Source organism: Lactuca serriola, chromosome 1, assembly GCF_051521515.1.
Source record: "Lactuca serriola cultivar US96UC23 chromosome 1, Lser_US96UC23_V15, whole genome shotgun sequence".
Lineage (NCBI taxonomy): Eukaryota > Viridiplantae > Streptophyta > Magnoliopsida > Asterales > Asteraceae > Lactuca > Lactuca serriola.
In genome coordinates, this window is record NC_136408.1 from 41,305,318 (window position 1) to 41,320,360 (window position 15,043).

At 41.0% G+C, this 15,043-nt stretch overlaps 2 protein-coding genes across 6 annotated transcripts; both read right to left on the reverse strand.

The window, feature by feature from the left end:
• Positions 1-1,179: 1,179 nt before the first annotated feature.
• On the reverse strand, positions 1,180-3,289 carry LOC145085051 (uncharacterized). Of its 3 annotated transcripts, none has more exons than XM_079023489.1 (6): positions 3,003-3,289; positions 2,801-2,912; positions 1,981-2,161; positions 1,807-1,894; positions 1,637-1,703; positions 1,180-1,544 (listed from the first exon to the last, which is right to left on the reverse strand). In XM_079023489.1, exons 3-6 carry the CDS (start codon positions 2,081-2,083, stop codon positions 1,491-1,493), a joined length of 312 nt encoding a protein of 103 aa, XP_078879615.1. In that variant the 5' UTR covers positions 2,084-2,161; positions 2,801-2,912; positions 3,003-3,289; the 3' UTR covers positions 1,180-1,490. The 3 variants fall into 3 exon arrangements, with proteins under 3 accessions (XP_078879615.1, XP_078879613.1, XP_078879614.1); XM_079023487.1 differs by having other exon boundaries at positions 1,981-2,156; positions 3,003-3,280; XM_079023488.1 differs by lacking the exon at positions 3,003-3,289 and having other exon boundaries at positions 2,808-2,912.
• A 1,470-nt stretch (positions 3,290-4,759) lies between these two features.
• Positions 4,760-9,000, reverse strand: LOC145085087 (phospholipase D alpha 1). Of its 3 annotated transcripts, none has more exons than XM_079023490.1 (5): positions 8,847-9,000; positions 8,620-8,689; positions 8,085-8,185; positions 6,038-7,934; positions 4,760-5,428 (listed from the first exon to the last, which is right to left on the reverse strand). In XM_079023490.1, the coding sequence occupies exons 3-5, from the start codon at positions 8,175-8,177 to the stop codon at positions 4,995-4,997; spliced, it is 2,424 nt and encodes an 807-aa protein (XP_078879616.1). In that variant the 5' UTR covers positions 8,178-8,185; positions 8,620-8,689; positions 8,847-9,000; the 3' UTR covers positions 4,760-4,994. The 3 variants fall into 3 exon arrangements, with proteins under 3 accessions (XP_078879616.1, XP_078879617.1, XP_078879618.1); XM_079023491.1 differs by having other exon boundaries at positions 8,793-8,902; XM_079023492.1 differs by lacking the exon at positions 8,847-9,000 and adding an exon at positions 8,777-8,795.
• Positions 9,001-15,043: the final 6,043 nt, after the last annotated feature.

Sequence of the window (15,043 nt, forward strand, 5' to 3'; positions counted from 1 at the left end):
ATGGATTCCGCGGAGGTGAGCTCTGAGGGCTCTACGGAATCAACTGTAGCTCTGCGGAATGACAAAATCGTAATTAAATCAGGGGCTATAATGCAAAAAAAAAAAAAAAAAAAAAAAAAAAAAAAAAAAAAAAAATCGATGAACAGTTCCACAGAGCTGCTAACGAGGTCCATGGATGCACCTCCACGCAACAGTTCATCGAGTTTTTTTTTTTTTTTTTTTTTTTTTTTGCGTTAATACCCGTGATTTAATTATGATTTTGTCATTCCGCAGAACTACAGTGGATTCTGTGAAGCCCTCAGAGCTCACCACGGAATCCATGTCTACACCTGAAAATCTGATTTTTTGTGTCTGTTTTTTACAATTCAACCCTAAAAAAATGTCTATAGCAGGTATATATATAAGAGTTCGGTTGAGACGAATACAATTTTATGAGACCGTGAGACCAAATGTTTTTATTGAAATATTTAATATTTTATTGTTCATAAAAATAAAATATGCAATATATTCTAAAATTATATGTTTTACAATATTTCAATGTAAAATATGTTAAAATTATTGTTTTAGAATATTAAAATATTACACATGTTTATTTTTTATAAATATTAGAATATTATAATATTTCACTAGAAAAAAAATAGTCTTATGGTCTTGCCAAGAAAAAACGCTTGATAACTCCAAATTGTAGAGAATTGTATGTAATGATCAATAAATTCAGTTGAATTCCAGATATACAGATATCAAAATCCTAGCATGAATCTATAATATATTCTATAATAAAGAAGAATAAAAAAAATGATTTTCTATAGATAGTTGGGCCTTTAATAGAAATCAGTCCTTCACGGTCACAAAAAGTATTGGGGCGTTTCGTGAAAGCAATAGTTTTACTTACAATTAATTTGATCATATTAGAGATCGAGCAAATGACCAAGGATGTAAATGAGCCCAAGCTTGACTCATTTAAATTCATAGTGCGCTAGCTCAACCCAACTCATTTCAATCCTTCTATATGAAACTCGAGCTTTCCTTGATAATAATCTCATATGCTTTAGGTATGACTCCATTGTTATGTAAGTGTAAACAAATCAAAACTTGGTTCGGGTTGTTAGCCGCTACGTTTTCTACAACAAATATGTAGTTTGCCACCTTGAAACATTAAAAACGCTAAAACCACCTTCATTTTCTTGAAAACCACATCATAAAAAAACAAGGAAAAAAATTACAATGTAAATATCTTGTAGATACAAATACAACCCCTCTTTTCTCAATGCAACATCTTACATCCCTAGGTGACAAATAAAGTTACAACTTTCAAGTTTTTCACCAAGGGGTTTTTACAAGTTCTGTCTATGGATCTAGTCAGTTAAATAGTCCAATACCAGAAAAATAAATAAAGATTACAGTAAACATAATAAAAAAAAACAATACATAATAACCTAAGGTGTTATTCTAAAACACAATTTATAATTAAGTTTAATTTTCACCTATTGTCAATCATACAACCCTTCCTGCTCCCATACATCCCCCAAAAAATCTACCATTTCCTGCAAATTTTAAGTTTTAACCAAATATTGTGAGTCTTCTTCTTCCACAAAAAAAAATAATAATAATAATTAAAAAAATAATAATGGCTTACAGAAAGAGGAACCGGCTTTGCAAAGGGCTTGTTGCTACCTAGCAAACTATCATAGGTAACATTCTTACTGCAAAAACCATTAAAAAAAATGGTTCTTTAAACTTTTCTACAAAATTAACCTAATTTTAATCGAATAATTTGAAGTAAAAAAAAAAAAAAAAAAATTTTACCTCAATCTTGGTTCGCGAGGCTTGTTTCTTTGTCTATTTCTTTTATTTCCTATCCACTGCTGTCTACTTTGGTTCCAGAGAAGAAAACCTATACCAAATTTTATTATTTGAAATAAGAATAAAAGAATACATGTGAAAATTAATAAAAGGGTAAAAAATATATAATGTTCTTGCCATGATTTATGAAGTCATGAGAATCAAGAGATGGATCGCGTGTGTTGTCCATCTCAAATCTACTACTTGTCCAGGTGTCATCTGCCATACAAGGTTTTGACATTGGGCGAGTTTGACTTTGACTTTGACTTTGACTTTTGATCAGTTTGTGCTTCGCATCACATCCAAGACAGCAACTGCTCTGTTACAAATGATGTCATTGAATAAACTTACAAGTTAAAAGATTAAGATTTTATTTACCTCTTTTAATCATCTTATCAGCATTTTAATTGTAATGTATGTTATTATAGATGCAACACTTACACTTGCAATTACACAACAAAGTTAGAATCTTTATTTGAATTTAGACCTTAGCCTTTTACCTATAAAGCTACTGTTACACCATATAAGTTCATATACTGGTGCTAGAGAGGATGATAAAAAGTTCAATTTTTCTGTTAGGAACAAGGAAATATCATGATTTATTGTGTTTCAGGTATGAAAATATCATGATTTATTGTGTCACAAATGGAACCACTTAGTGTCAATTGCATATAGGATTAGAAAGTCACAATTCATCATTATGCACCTTCTTTCTAGGTCTAGAATCTAGGGCTTTCTAACAAGCAATCGTTTTTGTATTCATGAATTTCCCCTAACAATCGTAAACATAACAAGAACATAATGAAAGGATGGTATACAATCACATGTTGAGCAAAACAGATTGATTCATATTATTACACAGCAAAAACATAATTAGTAAATTTGCAAAAGAACCAACAATCGACAGAAAGATGAATGAGAAGAAAACTCCAGAAATTGATGAAATGAAGCAACGTACACCATACAGGCAACAAGGTGAAAGAGCCAAGCTGTTACAAATCCAAAACGTAGCAGTGCTCCAACAAGAAACATCGATTTAATTTCACCAAAGGAGGAAAGATCAATAGGCCCTGATTCAATAGACGTGTTGAATTAATCATATACAGCTGAAACATAACGGCGATTGCAAAATAAATTAACGTTGACATAGAAAGACGCACCTTAAAGGGGCATACATTGGTCTCTTTCCTTCCTTTTGGGTGGTAATCTTTGAATGAACCCCTTCTGAAACGGAAAGGATTGGAAGCCCTAGGTCGAGAGGATAGCGGCGAACTCAGATACTTGGAAATGATTCTTCTTGGCTGATGAATTTTTGGCGAAAGATCAGATCCAAGATTATTGAAACGCGAAAAAAAAATGTTAAATTATGTTTAGATAAATACTCCACGGATCTTGCTGGATGCTACCAGGAAGTCGACCATATCCAAAAGTCCAATCTACGCCTAGTATCATTTTTGGTTACTCCATATATGACTGATTTTATTGTTTTTGTTGACCATCATAGCCCTACAAGATATTATTTTTGTTTTGTTTAAAGGTTGTAATTTTTCAGTAATCTAAGGTCATAAAGGGTTTAATACATCATTTTGTGGATATTGGAAGGGTTTATAGGTTGCTTTTGTCATGTCATATTTGTTAGAAATATTAAATATTCTTTTATTTTCCTTTCCATTTATCCTCCAACTTAACTCATATAAGATTATGAATCAATAACATGTGAATACCATTCCTTCTATTTCTAAATTCATCTATCTTTATTTTATTTTTGACACTTGTCTTGATTTAATGAATAGGATGATACGTAGGAAGAATCTATAATAAAAAATATTTGATTTCTCTTAAAAGAAATTATTATGTCATTATTTATATTTTACTCTTTTAATTAGTATAACCACTGGAACCTTAAATGATCCACACTCCCATTCATCTCTTATCTTCCTTCAACAAAAACCATTCCCATTTACAACCGTTCGAAAAGGAAAATTGTGGAAGAAGGTAATTTGGGCGTAATGTCGAAGGCAGAGTTGTGTTTTCATCGTCGAACTTCTGTTTTCTCTACGATCTCTTTCATGAACGACGCCCAGTGTCTACCACCCACCGCCCAGGCTAATGTCAAAACGTGCACAATCATCGCACCGCCCTCCGGTTCGCGGTGAAGTCAAAGAACATTGAAATCGGCAAGACGTTAGAAAACATCTCGTACGCTTCAGTCCATTGTACAATCTCTGACAAAGAAGATTGAGTCATCCGAGTTTCGAATCAATTGTACAATCTCCGACAAATCAATTGTACGCTTCAATCAATTCAACTTCATGTTCGGCACCTTGTGGAGAAATATAGAGAAAGAATTAAGGATCTTCGGATGGTATTCATCGGCTTCGAGAAGGCATATGATGGCATGCCTCAAGAGACTATACGGAGGACTCAAGAAGCTAGACATGTTTTAGGATAATATGAGGGCTATTGTAGGTCTACGCTCGAACTCCTGTTGGTCAACACAGTCATTCTATATGGAAATTGTGTTACGTAATGGATAAAATCTTTGCCTATATATTTTCTCTTTGATTTTGAAGAGACATTTCTCATGAGATTCAAGAAAAGGTGCATTGGCATATACCTTTTTGTTGATGACATTATGCAACATCTTACTTATGGTTAATCTATGAAGTTTGATGAGTTACACAGGGTTAGACATAATATAATCATCACAATCCATACTCGGTTTAGGAACAGTTATAAGTCTTCATTACACCCATTTTTGAACCTCACCACAATGACGGATTATCGCCCTCACCGTAGATATCATGTGGTCAATCCACATCCACATACCCATGACACGAGTGTTTGCAAGGTTCAACCGACAGTTTGGGGCCTTATTGGGATTTATGTTGTAACATGTATGTATGAAAAATATATATGTTATGAAATTCCTTTTATAGATACAAGCATATATATCTCACTTAACATACATTATACATATAACAGGAATCACAAAAATATTAGAAGTTGCATCAACTAAAAGCCATAGTTAGGGAAAACAAGTAAAAGACAATACAAACCACTAGAAAACCCAAGTCTTCCCTCATTTAACCACATCCAAAGCAAACATACCTTATTTTTATTATTATTATTATATACCGACCATAAAATTCTCAGGCTGTAAGAATTGGAGGAAGGTAGTCAGATTTGGCACCAAGAACACGAGCCTTAGTATCCGGAAAAAACTCCGTTCCTGGCAATTCCGTAACATTACCTTCACTATCAACCCCAATCGGGTATCGCAACAAATGACCTGGCAAATCTTGTTCAAGATTCTCACTTGCAAACAAATCCCAATATTTCTCAGCAATCTGATTAACCTTTTTCACACAGTTTATGTTTTCTGGGTTCTGGAAGCTTTCATCAAGCATCCCCATGTGTTCGTACCATAAAGCCATACGGAACCCATAAATCTGACCCCTTGCGGATTCGCGGGTCGATAAATGGAAAGGCTGGTAGGCTCCCATTGCTATCTCGGTGTCCCGAGCACCGTCCATGGATCGCTGGTTTATGTTTGCTGATCCGATGATAATGTATTCGTCATCCACTGCAACACACAAGTGAAGATTGAAGAAGAAAGTTATTAGACTGGATCTTACATTTTTGGCCCCTGAGTTTACATGATTGTTTATGTTTTGCTTAAGCAGTTTGTAATTTTCGTCCCTCAATAGTTAGATATACCTACAGTTAACTTTTTTAAATGACCATTTTAATCTTATAGTTGGTTGAAGAAAAAGATAATTATAATAGTATATTACATTTTTGGTAGAGTTGAAATGACTTTTTTGGTTTTGGTTTGCAATTTTGGTCCTTATTTTAATGTTTCCTAATGATTTTGGTCCCTAAATCATAATATCTAACTACTCGTTTGTTAATTAATATAAAATGACCATTTTGCCCTATACCACAAGCACAAAATGGTCAGGTGGTCCAAAGGAAAAATAATCTCAGGCCATTTTGATGTTTCATAATGACTTTGGTCCCGTGGTCCAAGTGAAAGGTGGTCATTTTTAATTGATAAACAACTAAGCAGTTAGAATTAATGATTTAGGGACCAAAATTGCAAATTGTGACTCCTTTAAAAACCAAAACCGAAAAAATCATCTAAACTCACGAAACAAAATTGTAATTTACTCGAGTTATTATGATATCATACCGATCATCATTTTGGCATGAACATAGATCATGAACCTCCGAGCCTCCTGAGCTTTCAAGTAATCCGTATCCGGGTCTGGCGATTCCGAGGGTATATATTCACCCTCCTGTTTCATCTCACGATTCCCAAGGCAAAAAAACGTAAGATAATCTCTCGGGTCTTCTTCACGCCCCTGAGCTTGAAGAGCCTGAATAATATCTTTATACATCATATCCATAGTCCTCCTTTGCCAATCCAATATAGCTTGAACCGAACCACTTTCCGGTATCCCTTCCGGCCACATCGGGACCACAACATAAACCGTAAACTTTTCGCCCGCCTCAATTTTAGTCGTTATTTTCAACGAAAGTTCTTTCGGGATTAAATGTAAAGCACCAACATCTTCTCCTTTAATGCCATCGGGTTCCCACCCGTATGAACTTCCTAGGAAATACTGGTTTTCTATATAGATGAAGCGTTTGGCTCTTCGGATAGCGTGAATATACGCGTCTTGTATACTTCGGTCAATTATGTTGTCCTTTCCACTGACTAGACCGGCTTTCGCCGCCTCTTCCGGTGTGTCCGGGAACCCGAAGGCGGCTCCACCGTCAATTGACCGGAAAACCTGAACGTTCCATGTCTCTTGGTCATCCGGGAACATGATCGGAGACGGAGGGGTGATTTCGTCCAATTCTCGTAAATTTACCAAAATGTCCTTCCCGCCTTGTTTTTTCCACCTTTGTTCGAAGTTAAATAACACGTCCCACGCAACCGGTCCTTCTAGCCTCGAATGTATGTCGTGCCACGGCTCGCGGGGTCCACCTTTTGTTATCGAAGCACCGGGGTAGTTAGGTTGGTGGAAATCGTCGTGGTGGGCCGTATCCAAAGTTCGGAAAAGGGAATGGAATGGGGAATCGTATCGCCCATCACAAAGATCGATTCCACCAACAAAGCTCACGACTCTCCGGCTTTGTGATTCCGGAGTCGGCATTGCGGAATCCACCACGAGAATTTTCTGGTGGTGAGTGAACATGGTGGAGATTTGGAGGTCTTGAATGAAGCTTCCACCATCATCAGGATTCCGAGGGCATAAAACACAATGGACTTCGGAACCCCGGAAGTAGTTTTCGGTGTCCTCATCGTGAGTCGCCATTAATCCGTCTTTCTTGAAAACATCTACAGAAGTTCTATCGTCCCAAACAAGCATAAGAACACGAACACCTTCACTTGCTTTGGTTTTTAGAAGCTCACCAAGTGTGACATCACCTCCCGCCTTTTGCCTTCTTGTATCTCTTATCAAAGTAATCCCGGTGTAAACAGACCATCCGGTAATGTAAATGAAGTGTTTTGCATTTGTGATGGCATCAAACACATCTTCCCAACATCTGTGTGGTTCGTAATTTTTTCCGCCAGCGAGGGGTATTTCGGGGATGAAATTGTCGGGGACATGGGCGTCTTGGTATAAAGAAACACGGCATCCTTGTCTTTGAGTGAAGAATGTGTAAGGGACTCCGGGGTATTTTCCGCTTTTGACCCCGACATTCCAGTTTCGGTCTTGAGTGACATCAAAAAACTGTAGTTTCACATGGATTTTGGAACCCGCACTTATGGGATTTTTGTCAGTATCCAGGATTTCAACCCATCTGTCTAGTTCTTCCCCACCTAAGAGATCTCGAACAGGGACATAAGCTCTTCCGATTAATGTTGCACCAATGGGATTATCATCTTTCACAGTGAATATAACATCAGAAGCAAGATGAGCACAGTAAATGTGGAAGGACTCATACCACCTTGGGTTCTCGACCTCATTCTCAATCTTCCTCGTCCTTCCAACTCTGGCTTTTTCTAGATCGATTGTTGCATAAATTTTGGCAGTTCCTTTCCCAAATCCAACAGTCTCCTCTATGTTAGCCACCAACTGCCATAAGAATCAACTCCAATGAGATCAAAAAGTCAATTGCTAAACTTTTTGCCTTTTTGAAAAAAGGTACAAATGTTTAATCGATACAATGAAATTGGAAGTTGGATCTTCTCAATGAAAAGACATGGGGTATAGGTATAGGCATACCTTTTTGAATATATTTCCGCCACCACTCGAATGAAGCTTATCAACTTCGTAGATTGTCACATGAAGAGTGCCATGGAGCAGTATCTGAGCCATTATGTATCCTGCAGCATACGTTACAAAACGATTAAGTAACTTTTTTACACAAATATGAATTAACGAAAAAAAAAAAGCTCAGAATCAACGAGATTGACCGTAAGTTGGATATAGTTTAATCGAATCAAAAATTTCTTATCCACAAAACTGACGGTAACTTGAAAATAACTTGTTTACACAAATATGAACTGAAGTAACTTAAAAGTAGTCGAATCGAATCAAAAACCCTCGCATCAACGAAATTCACCGTAGTTTGTAAAGATCGAGTGATACGGTGTTGCAAATCAGATTATATTTGCATCAACGTAATTTTTGAAAGGCAAGTGATACAGTGTTTCAGATCTGAACATATATCGCATCAACAAAATTCACCGTAATTTGTAATGGTAAACAGATAGAATTTTGCAAATCGGAATATATAATTAGTACGTGCGATTCAAACCTGCTTATCTGCGAAACGAAGAACCTGAACCGAAATAACTTGGCTACAGTTGAATGCCGTCAAAAAGCCTCTGCATCAACACAGATTCAAAGTAAAATTAGCATATAACAAGTGATACAGTAGCTCAAATATGAAAATCAAAATTCTTATTATCTACATGAAAATTTATATACAGAAAATTGCGGAAATCTGGTAAGATAATTGAGAGGATATGGTCCGAAACATACTGAAGAAATGTAATGAGAGAATGGAGACGGCAATCAGTGAAAGATTGTGACCAGGCAATCGATTAATTAGAGGCCCCCAAGTCCAACCGAGTCATGACACCCACCCTGCAATCTAATCTGCTTTATAAATTTGACTTCAATTATTTTATGGTGACGCGGCATATGTGACAAACTGACAATTATCCGTCCTACACATCGCGACTCTCGTGTACAAAGAATAATTAAAGTATTAAACGATTGTTTATTTGATAACAATATGATTAGTTTATGATAAATATATGACATGCCTATTTAGAATAAAAATCAATTTTTGATAATTAAAATCAATATTTAAAGTTTATTTTGATAGGATGTTTCTCAAAATAAAAATTAAATAGAAACGGATATTTTTAAATACAATGGTATTATATTAATTTAGACAGGCAAAGAAACACCCCCAAAAAAATGAAATATAAAATGTAAACTATAACATGCTTAAATAAATGCATTTTTTGTATTATTGTTGTATTTCTAACTCTTTTATTTATTTGGAATTTTTTTATGATATGTTTTTGTTGTGTTTCTTATCCCTTTCAAATGGAAAATTATCATATTGTGTAACAGCCGGAATTTCAGGTATTGTTATATTTATGATTTTGGGTGTTTTAAGAGAGGACTCGGCGAGTTGGAGCCTAGACTCGCCGAGTAGGATCGCGGAACTGGTCGCGGGTTCGCGACTGGACTCGACGAGTCCGGATATGGACTCGGCGAGTCTGTGCTGTTTAGCGAAAACCCTAACCGTTCAGGTTTGGGACGTATATAAGGGACCTTATGGCCGTCATTGTTCACCCTAGTCCTCTGAGAGAAACCCTAATTCGATTGTGAGCACCTAGAGCAAGGTAGAAGACCATTATTGATCTTGGAAGTGTTATTGTGCAAAAAGGAGGAGGCTTGGTTAAGGGAACAACAAGAGAAGCCACGTTCTGAGGATTGGGGACACAGAGAGCACGTTATTCAGGTAATATTTCGAGTTGCATCCTTCTATGTTGATGTATATATGGAATTAGGGTTTATTGAACCCTTTTGTGGCTAGATTGAGTGTTACCTTAGTCCCCCAAACGATTGGAACCCTGTATTGGGATCTTTGGAAGCCCAGAATGTCTCATGCCTGAGCATTTCGGGAATCAATGGAGGTTTTGGATTGGAATCCTTATGCCTTAGGTCAAAATGTAAATTATGAGTCATGGGGTGTATTATGAGCACTGAAATGAGGACCTTACGTGATGAATCAATTTAGGAAGGCCAGACCTATGAATGGTCGGAGCAGTTCTGACCTTAGAAAGCAGTTTGAGCGGTTGCATGGCATGGACTCGCCGAGTCCGACGAACAAACTCGGCGAGTAGCTTGAAGATTAACTGGGACTCGTCGAGTTGTTCTTCAGACTCGGCGAGTTGAGTCGGGGTGGCCCCGCGATTCTTCCAGGAGAAACTCGTCGAGTCAAGGAGGATACTCGACGAGTAGAAAGGGGATCTTAGAGAATTGGTGAGGACGTCTAGACTCGCCGAGTCGCCCTAGCACTCGCCGAGTCAGGTCAAGTTGACCGTTGACCGTTGACCAGAGTTGACCTATGTTTGACCTCTTAGGGATAGTCAAACTTAGAAGATAAAAGTGTTAATAAGAGATGTATGATGTTATAGGGAGATTGTAGCTCGGCGGATCGAGTACGAGTGACTTCGGGATTTGTTAGCTTTCGACATTCACGAGGTGAGTCTTCTCACTATATTGTACCCGGAAGGGTTTGACTGTGTGACCGGAAGGTCGGATATGATATGTGATATACGTGCTATATGTGATAAGTTAATTGTTATGCGTGCTATGTATGTTTATGTGGGCCGGAAGGCAATATGTTATGGGCCGGAAGGCGATTGTGTTATGGGCCGGAAGGCGTTGTGTTGTGGACCGGAAGGTCGGCGTGGGTAGGACCGGAAGGTTTACCCAGCAGGGACGGAAGTCCCCTGAGACACATGGACCGGAAGGTCAGGGCCTGGAAAGGCGTATGTGCGTAAGTTGTATATTGGGGAACTCACTAAGCATTTATGCTTACAGTTGTTATGTATGTGTTTCAGGTATTAGCGAGGACCGTGGGAAGGCGCCGACGTGATCTGTACACACTGAAAGATGTTTTGTGATCTTGGGATTTAGATGACTTGTATTTTTGATATGACACTTGAAATGTTTATGCCTTGTTTTGAATGAAAATAACTTATTTTGAAATGAAAATTTTGTTTGAAAATTTACGGTGTTACAAATTGGTATCAGAGCCTTGGTTTGAGGGATTCGGGTGCACCTTCGGGCGTAACTGAACTCAAACCGAGGATTTGAGGAAAACTTTTAAAAATAAAGGCATAAACTTTTATAAATGATTTTGTGGTAAACAAGAAAGAAGCAGTGTGTACGATCAGTCAGCGCCCGAATGGTAAAAATCCCCAAAATACCTTACAATGTTATGTTATGAAACAAGTTATGATATGAATTGTTATGCATGCTAGAAGACTAGGTATTCATGATAGGACTAGAGTGGCCTGATTTGTGATGCCTTAGTCTAGGGAGGTTTGCCGATATGAGATGCTTTGATAGCGTGCAGGTAGATAGTGCATATCAAAAGTAGGGTACTCACTATCCGGGGTTTGGGGAGGAAGATTTGGGATGAATGCAGATGCGGTGTGGTCGGTAGTATTGGGCCCGTACTACCGAAGACGCCGGGTCAGTGGGAGACCCAAGTAAGAATCCCTGGATATCGGAGACTGAGTAGGGTTGCGTTATCGAGTGCGATTATACTCGATGGAGTCTCTGATAGTTTTATGTTGTATTTCAGAGACATCATGGTTAGACCACGCCACGGAGCGAGTTCGAGCGGTGTGAGTGACGAGGAGATTCGTCAGATGATTCATGAGGAGGTGGCTGCAGCGATCCGGGCTGAGATTCCGGAGATGTTTGGGTCTATTAAGACCACCTTGATGGAGACTTTCGAAGAGCGGTACGCCGCATTGTCTGAGGCTGCAGCCGCTGCAGCTACCGCAGCTGTGGCCACTGCCAGGCCACAAGGGGGTGACTCGTTGCTGTTTCGGGAGTTCAGCAACACGAAGCCACCTGAGTTTGATGGGACGCAGGATCCGATTGCTGCGATGAGGTGGATCGCTGATATTGAGGGGTGCTTCTACACTTGTTCATGTCCGGAGCATCTGAGGGTACGGTTCGCTTTGAACCAGCTCCGTCTGGGAGCAAAGGATTGGTGGAAGTTCGTGACGGCGAACTTCACTTTGGCAGAGATTTCGGCAGTGATATGGGAGGGGTTTACCTCTATGTTCAGAGACGAGTACGTACCCCCGGTGGAGAGGGAACGATTGGTTCAGGAGTTCTTGACCCTCAAGCAGGGTACTGATTCGGTTGCGGTGATCACGCGGAAGTTTCATGAGAGGGTGATGTTCTGCCCCGAGCTGGTGTCCACAGAGCAGGCTCGGATGAGCCGGTACTTGGGTGTTTTGAGGAGGGATATCCGGGAGTTTGTGTCAAACTCCACCTATCATACCTTTGCTGAGCTTCAGGCGAATGCCAGGAAGCGCGAGATTGAGTTGGAGACCCAGGCCAGGGAGGAGGCCGAGTCTCAGCGGGTGGACCGGCAGCCGGCTCAGTCTCAGCCGGCAGCCAAGCGGACTAAGTCCGCCGATTCGAGGACGGGAGGTCCGAAGGGCCGCACTTGCGGAAAGTGCGGCAAGGGTCATGATGGGGCATGTCGATCTGGTGCTTGCTATAAGTGTGGCAAGGAGGGGCACATTGCTAGGGAATGCCCCAAGGGGTTTACGGTTTGCTTTCATTGCAACCAGACAGGCCATCGGAAGGCCGAGTGCCCCCAGCTTCTTCAGGGATCTGCACCTACTGCTAGGGCTACTGAGACTCGACCGGTGAAGGCCGAGGCCCCGAGGGCTCGTGGGAGAGCCTTTCAGCTGACTGCGGAGGAGGTCCGCGCTGCGCCCGATGTTGTGGCAGGTATGCTTTATTTCATGTATTTATTTTGATGTCGAGATGTTATGCTTATGTTAGGATATGCGTAGGTACTTTCCTTGTGAACTCTGTGCCTGCTCTAGTATTATTTGACTCGGGTGCGAGTCGGTCCTTTGTATATTTGGCTTTTAGTCAGTATATCAGCGTTAGTCGTGAGTCGTTGAGTCGGCCTCTGAGAGTTTCTATAGCTGACGAGAGAGTGATTTGTGCCACGGAGGTTCTCCGGGGATGTGTGTTAGAGATTTTCGGGGTCGAGTTTCCGATTGATCTGATTCCTATTGCGATGGGTGATGTCTGTGTCATTGTGGGCATGGACTGGTTGAGCCGATTCGGCGCCGTCATCGACTGTGAGCGTCAGCTGGTGACTATACGAGACCCTAGTGGGGGAGTTCTTTCGGTGTACGGCGAGGGTACCCGTTCAGGATCAGCTTTTTGTTCGGCCGCTAGGGCGAGGCAGTGTCTACAGCAGGGCTGTAAGGGTTTTGTGGCGTATGTGATGGATACGCGGGAGGTTTCCGAGAGACCAAGATCAATTGAGGAGGTCCCAGTGGTGCGTGAGTTTCCAGATGTTTTCCCCGAGGAGCTGCCGGGAGTACCTCCTGTGAGGCAAGTAGAGTTCGGTATCGATCTGGTTCCGGGGGCCGCGCCTATCGCTAAGGTGCCTTATCGTCTTGCACCTCCAGAGATGCAAGAGTTGTCCTCGCAGCTTCAGGAGTTGCTGGGGAAGGGATTCATTCGGCCGAGCAGCTCGCCGTGGGGAGCACCTATTCTGTTCGTCAAGAAGAAGGATGGTTCACACCGGATGTGCATTGATTACCGGGAGTTGAACAAGTTGACGGTCAAGAACCGTTACCCGTTACTGAGGATCGATGATTTATTCGACCAGTTGCAGGGAGCATCTTGGTTTTCCAAGATCGATCTGAGGTCGGGGTACCATCAGGTGAGAGTGTGGGATGAGGACGTCCAGAAGACAGCGTTTAGGACGCGATATGGGCATTATGAGTTTGTGGTGATGCCTTTCGGGCTCACCAACGCCCCGGCTGTGTTCATGGATCTCATGAACAGGGTATGCAGGCCGATGTTGGATCGGTCAGTGATTGTATTTATCGACGATATTCTAGTGTATTCGAGATCTAGAGAGCAGCATGAGGAACATTTGAGGGAGGTCCTTGGGGTTTTGAGATCGGAGAAGTTGTATGCAAAGTTCTCCAAGTGTGACTTCTGGTTGCGGGAGGTCCAATTCCTAGGACATGTTGTTAATCAGGAGGGGATATTGGTCGATCCGACCAAGGTTGAGGCGGTGATGAGTTGGGAGGTGCCGAAGTCACCTTCTGAGATCAGGAGTTTCCTTGGATTGGCAGGGTATTATCGGAGATTCATTAAGGATTTCTCCAAGATCGCAGTGCCGCTCACCAGATTGACCCGGAAGGGTGTTGCATTCTCATGGGGTCCCGAGCAGCAGACCTCCTTTGAAACACTTCGCCAAAGGTTGTGCGAAGCCCCTGTATTAGCTCTCCCGGAAGGGATGGAGGATTTTGTAGTATATTGTGATGCATCGATCTCGGGGCTGGGTGCAGTGTTGATGCAGAGGGGTCATGTAATAGCATATGCATCGAGGCAGCTGAAGCCTCACGAGACGAGATACCCCACGCACGATTTAGATTTGGGGGCAGTAGTGTTCGCTCTCAAGATTTGGCGTCACTACTTGTATGGGGTTCGATGTACGATATACACGGACCATAAGAGCTTGAAGTATTTGATGGATCAGCCCAACCTAAATATGCGTCAGAGGAGGTGGTTGGATGTGGTCAAGGATTATGATTTTGAGATCCTGTACCACCCAGGCAAGGCTAATGTGGTAGCCGATGCATTGAGCCGCAGGGCGGAGAGCACTCCACTGCGAGATGTATGTTTGAGATTGACTGTGATAGCTCCAGTATTGGATGCTATTCGTGGGGCACAGGCCGAGGCTGTGCGACCAGAGATGCAGAAGAGAGAGCGGGTCGTTGGGTTGGTTTCAGAGTTCGTTAAGGATGGACGAGGGCTTATGACATTTCAGGGTCGGATTTGGGTACCGTTCGTGGGCGGTACGCGTAATACTCTGATGGAAGAGGCTCATCGGTCGAAGTTTTCGATCCATCCGGGGGCTACGAAGA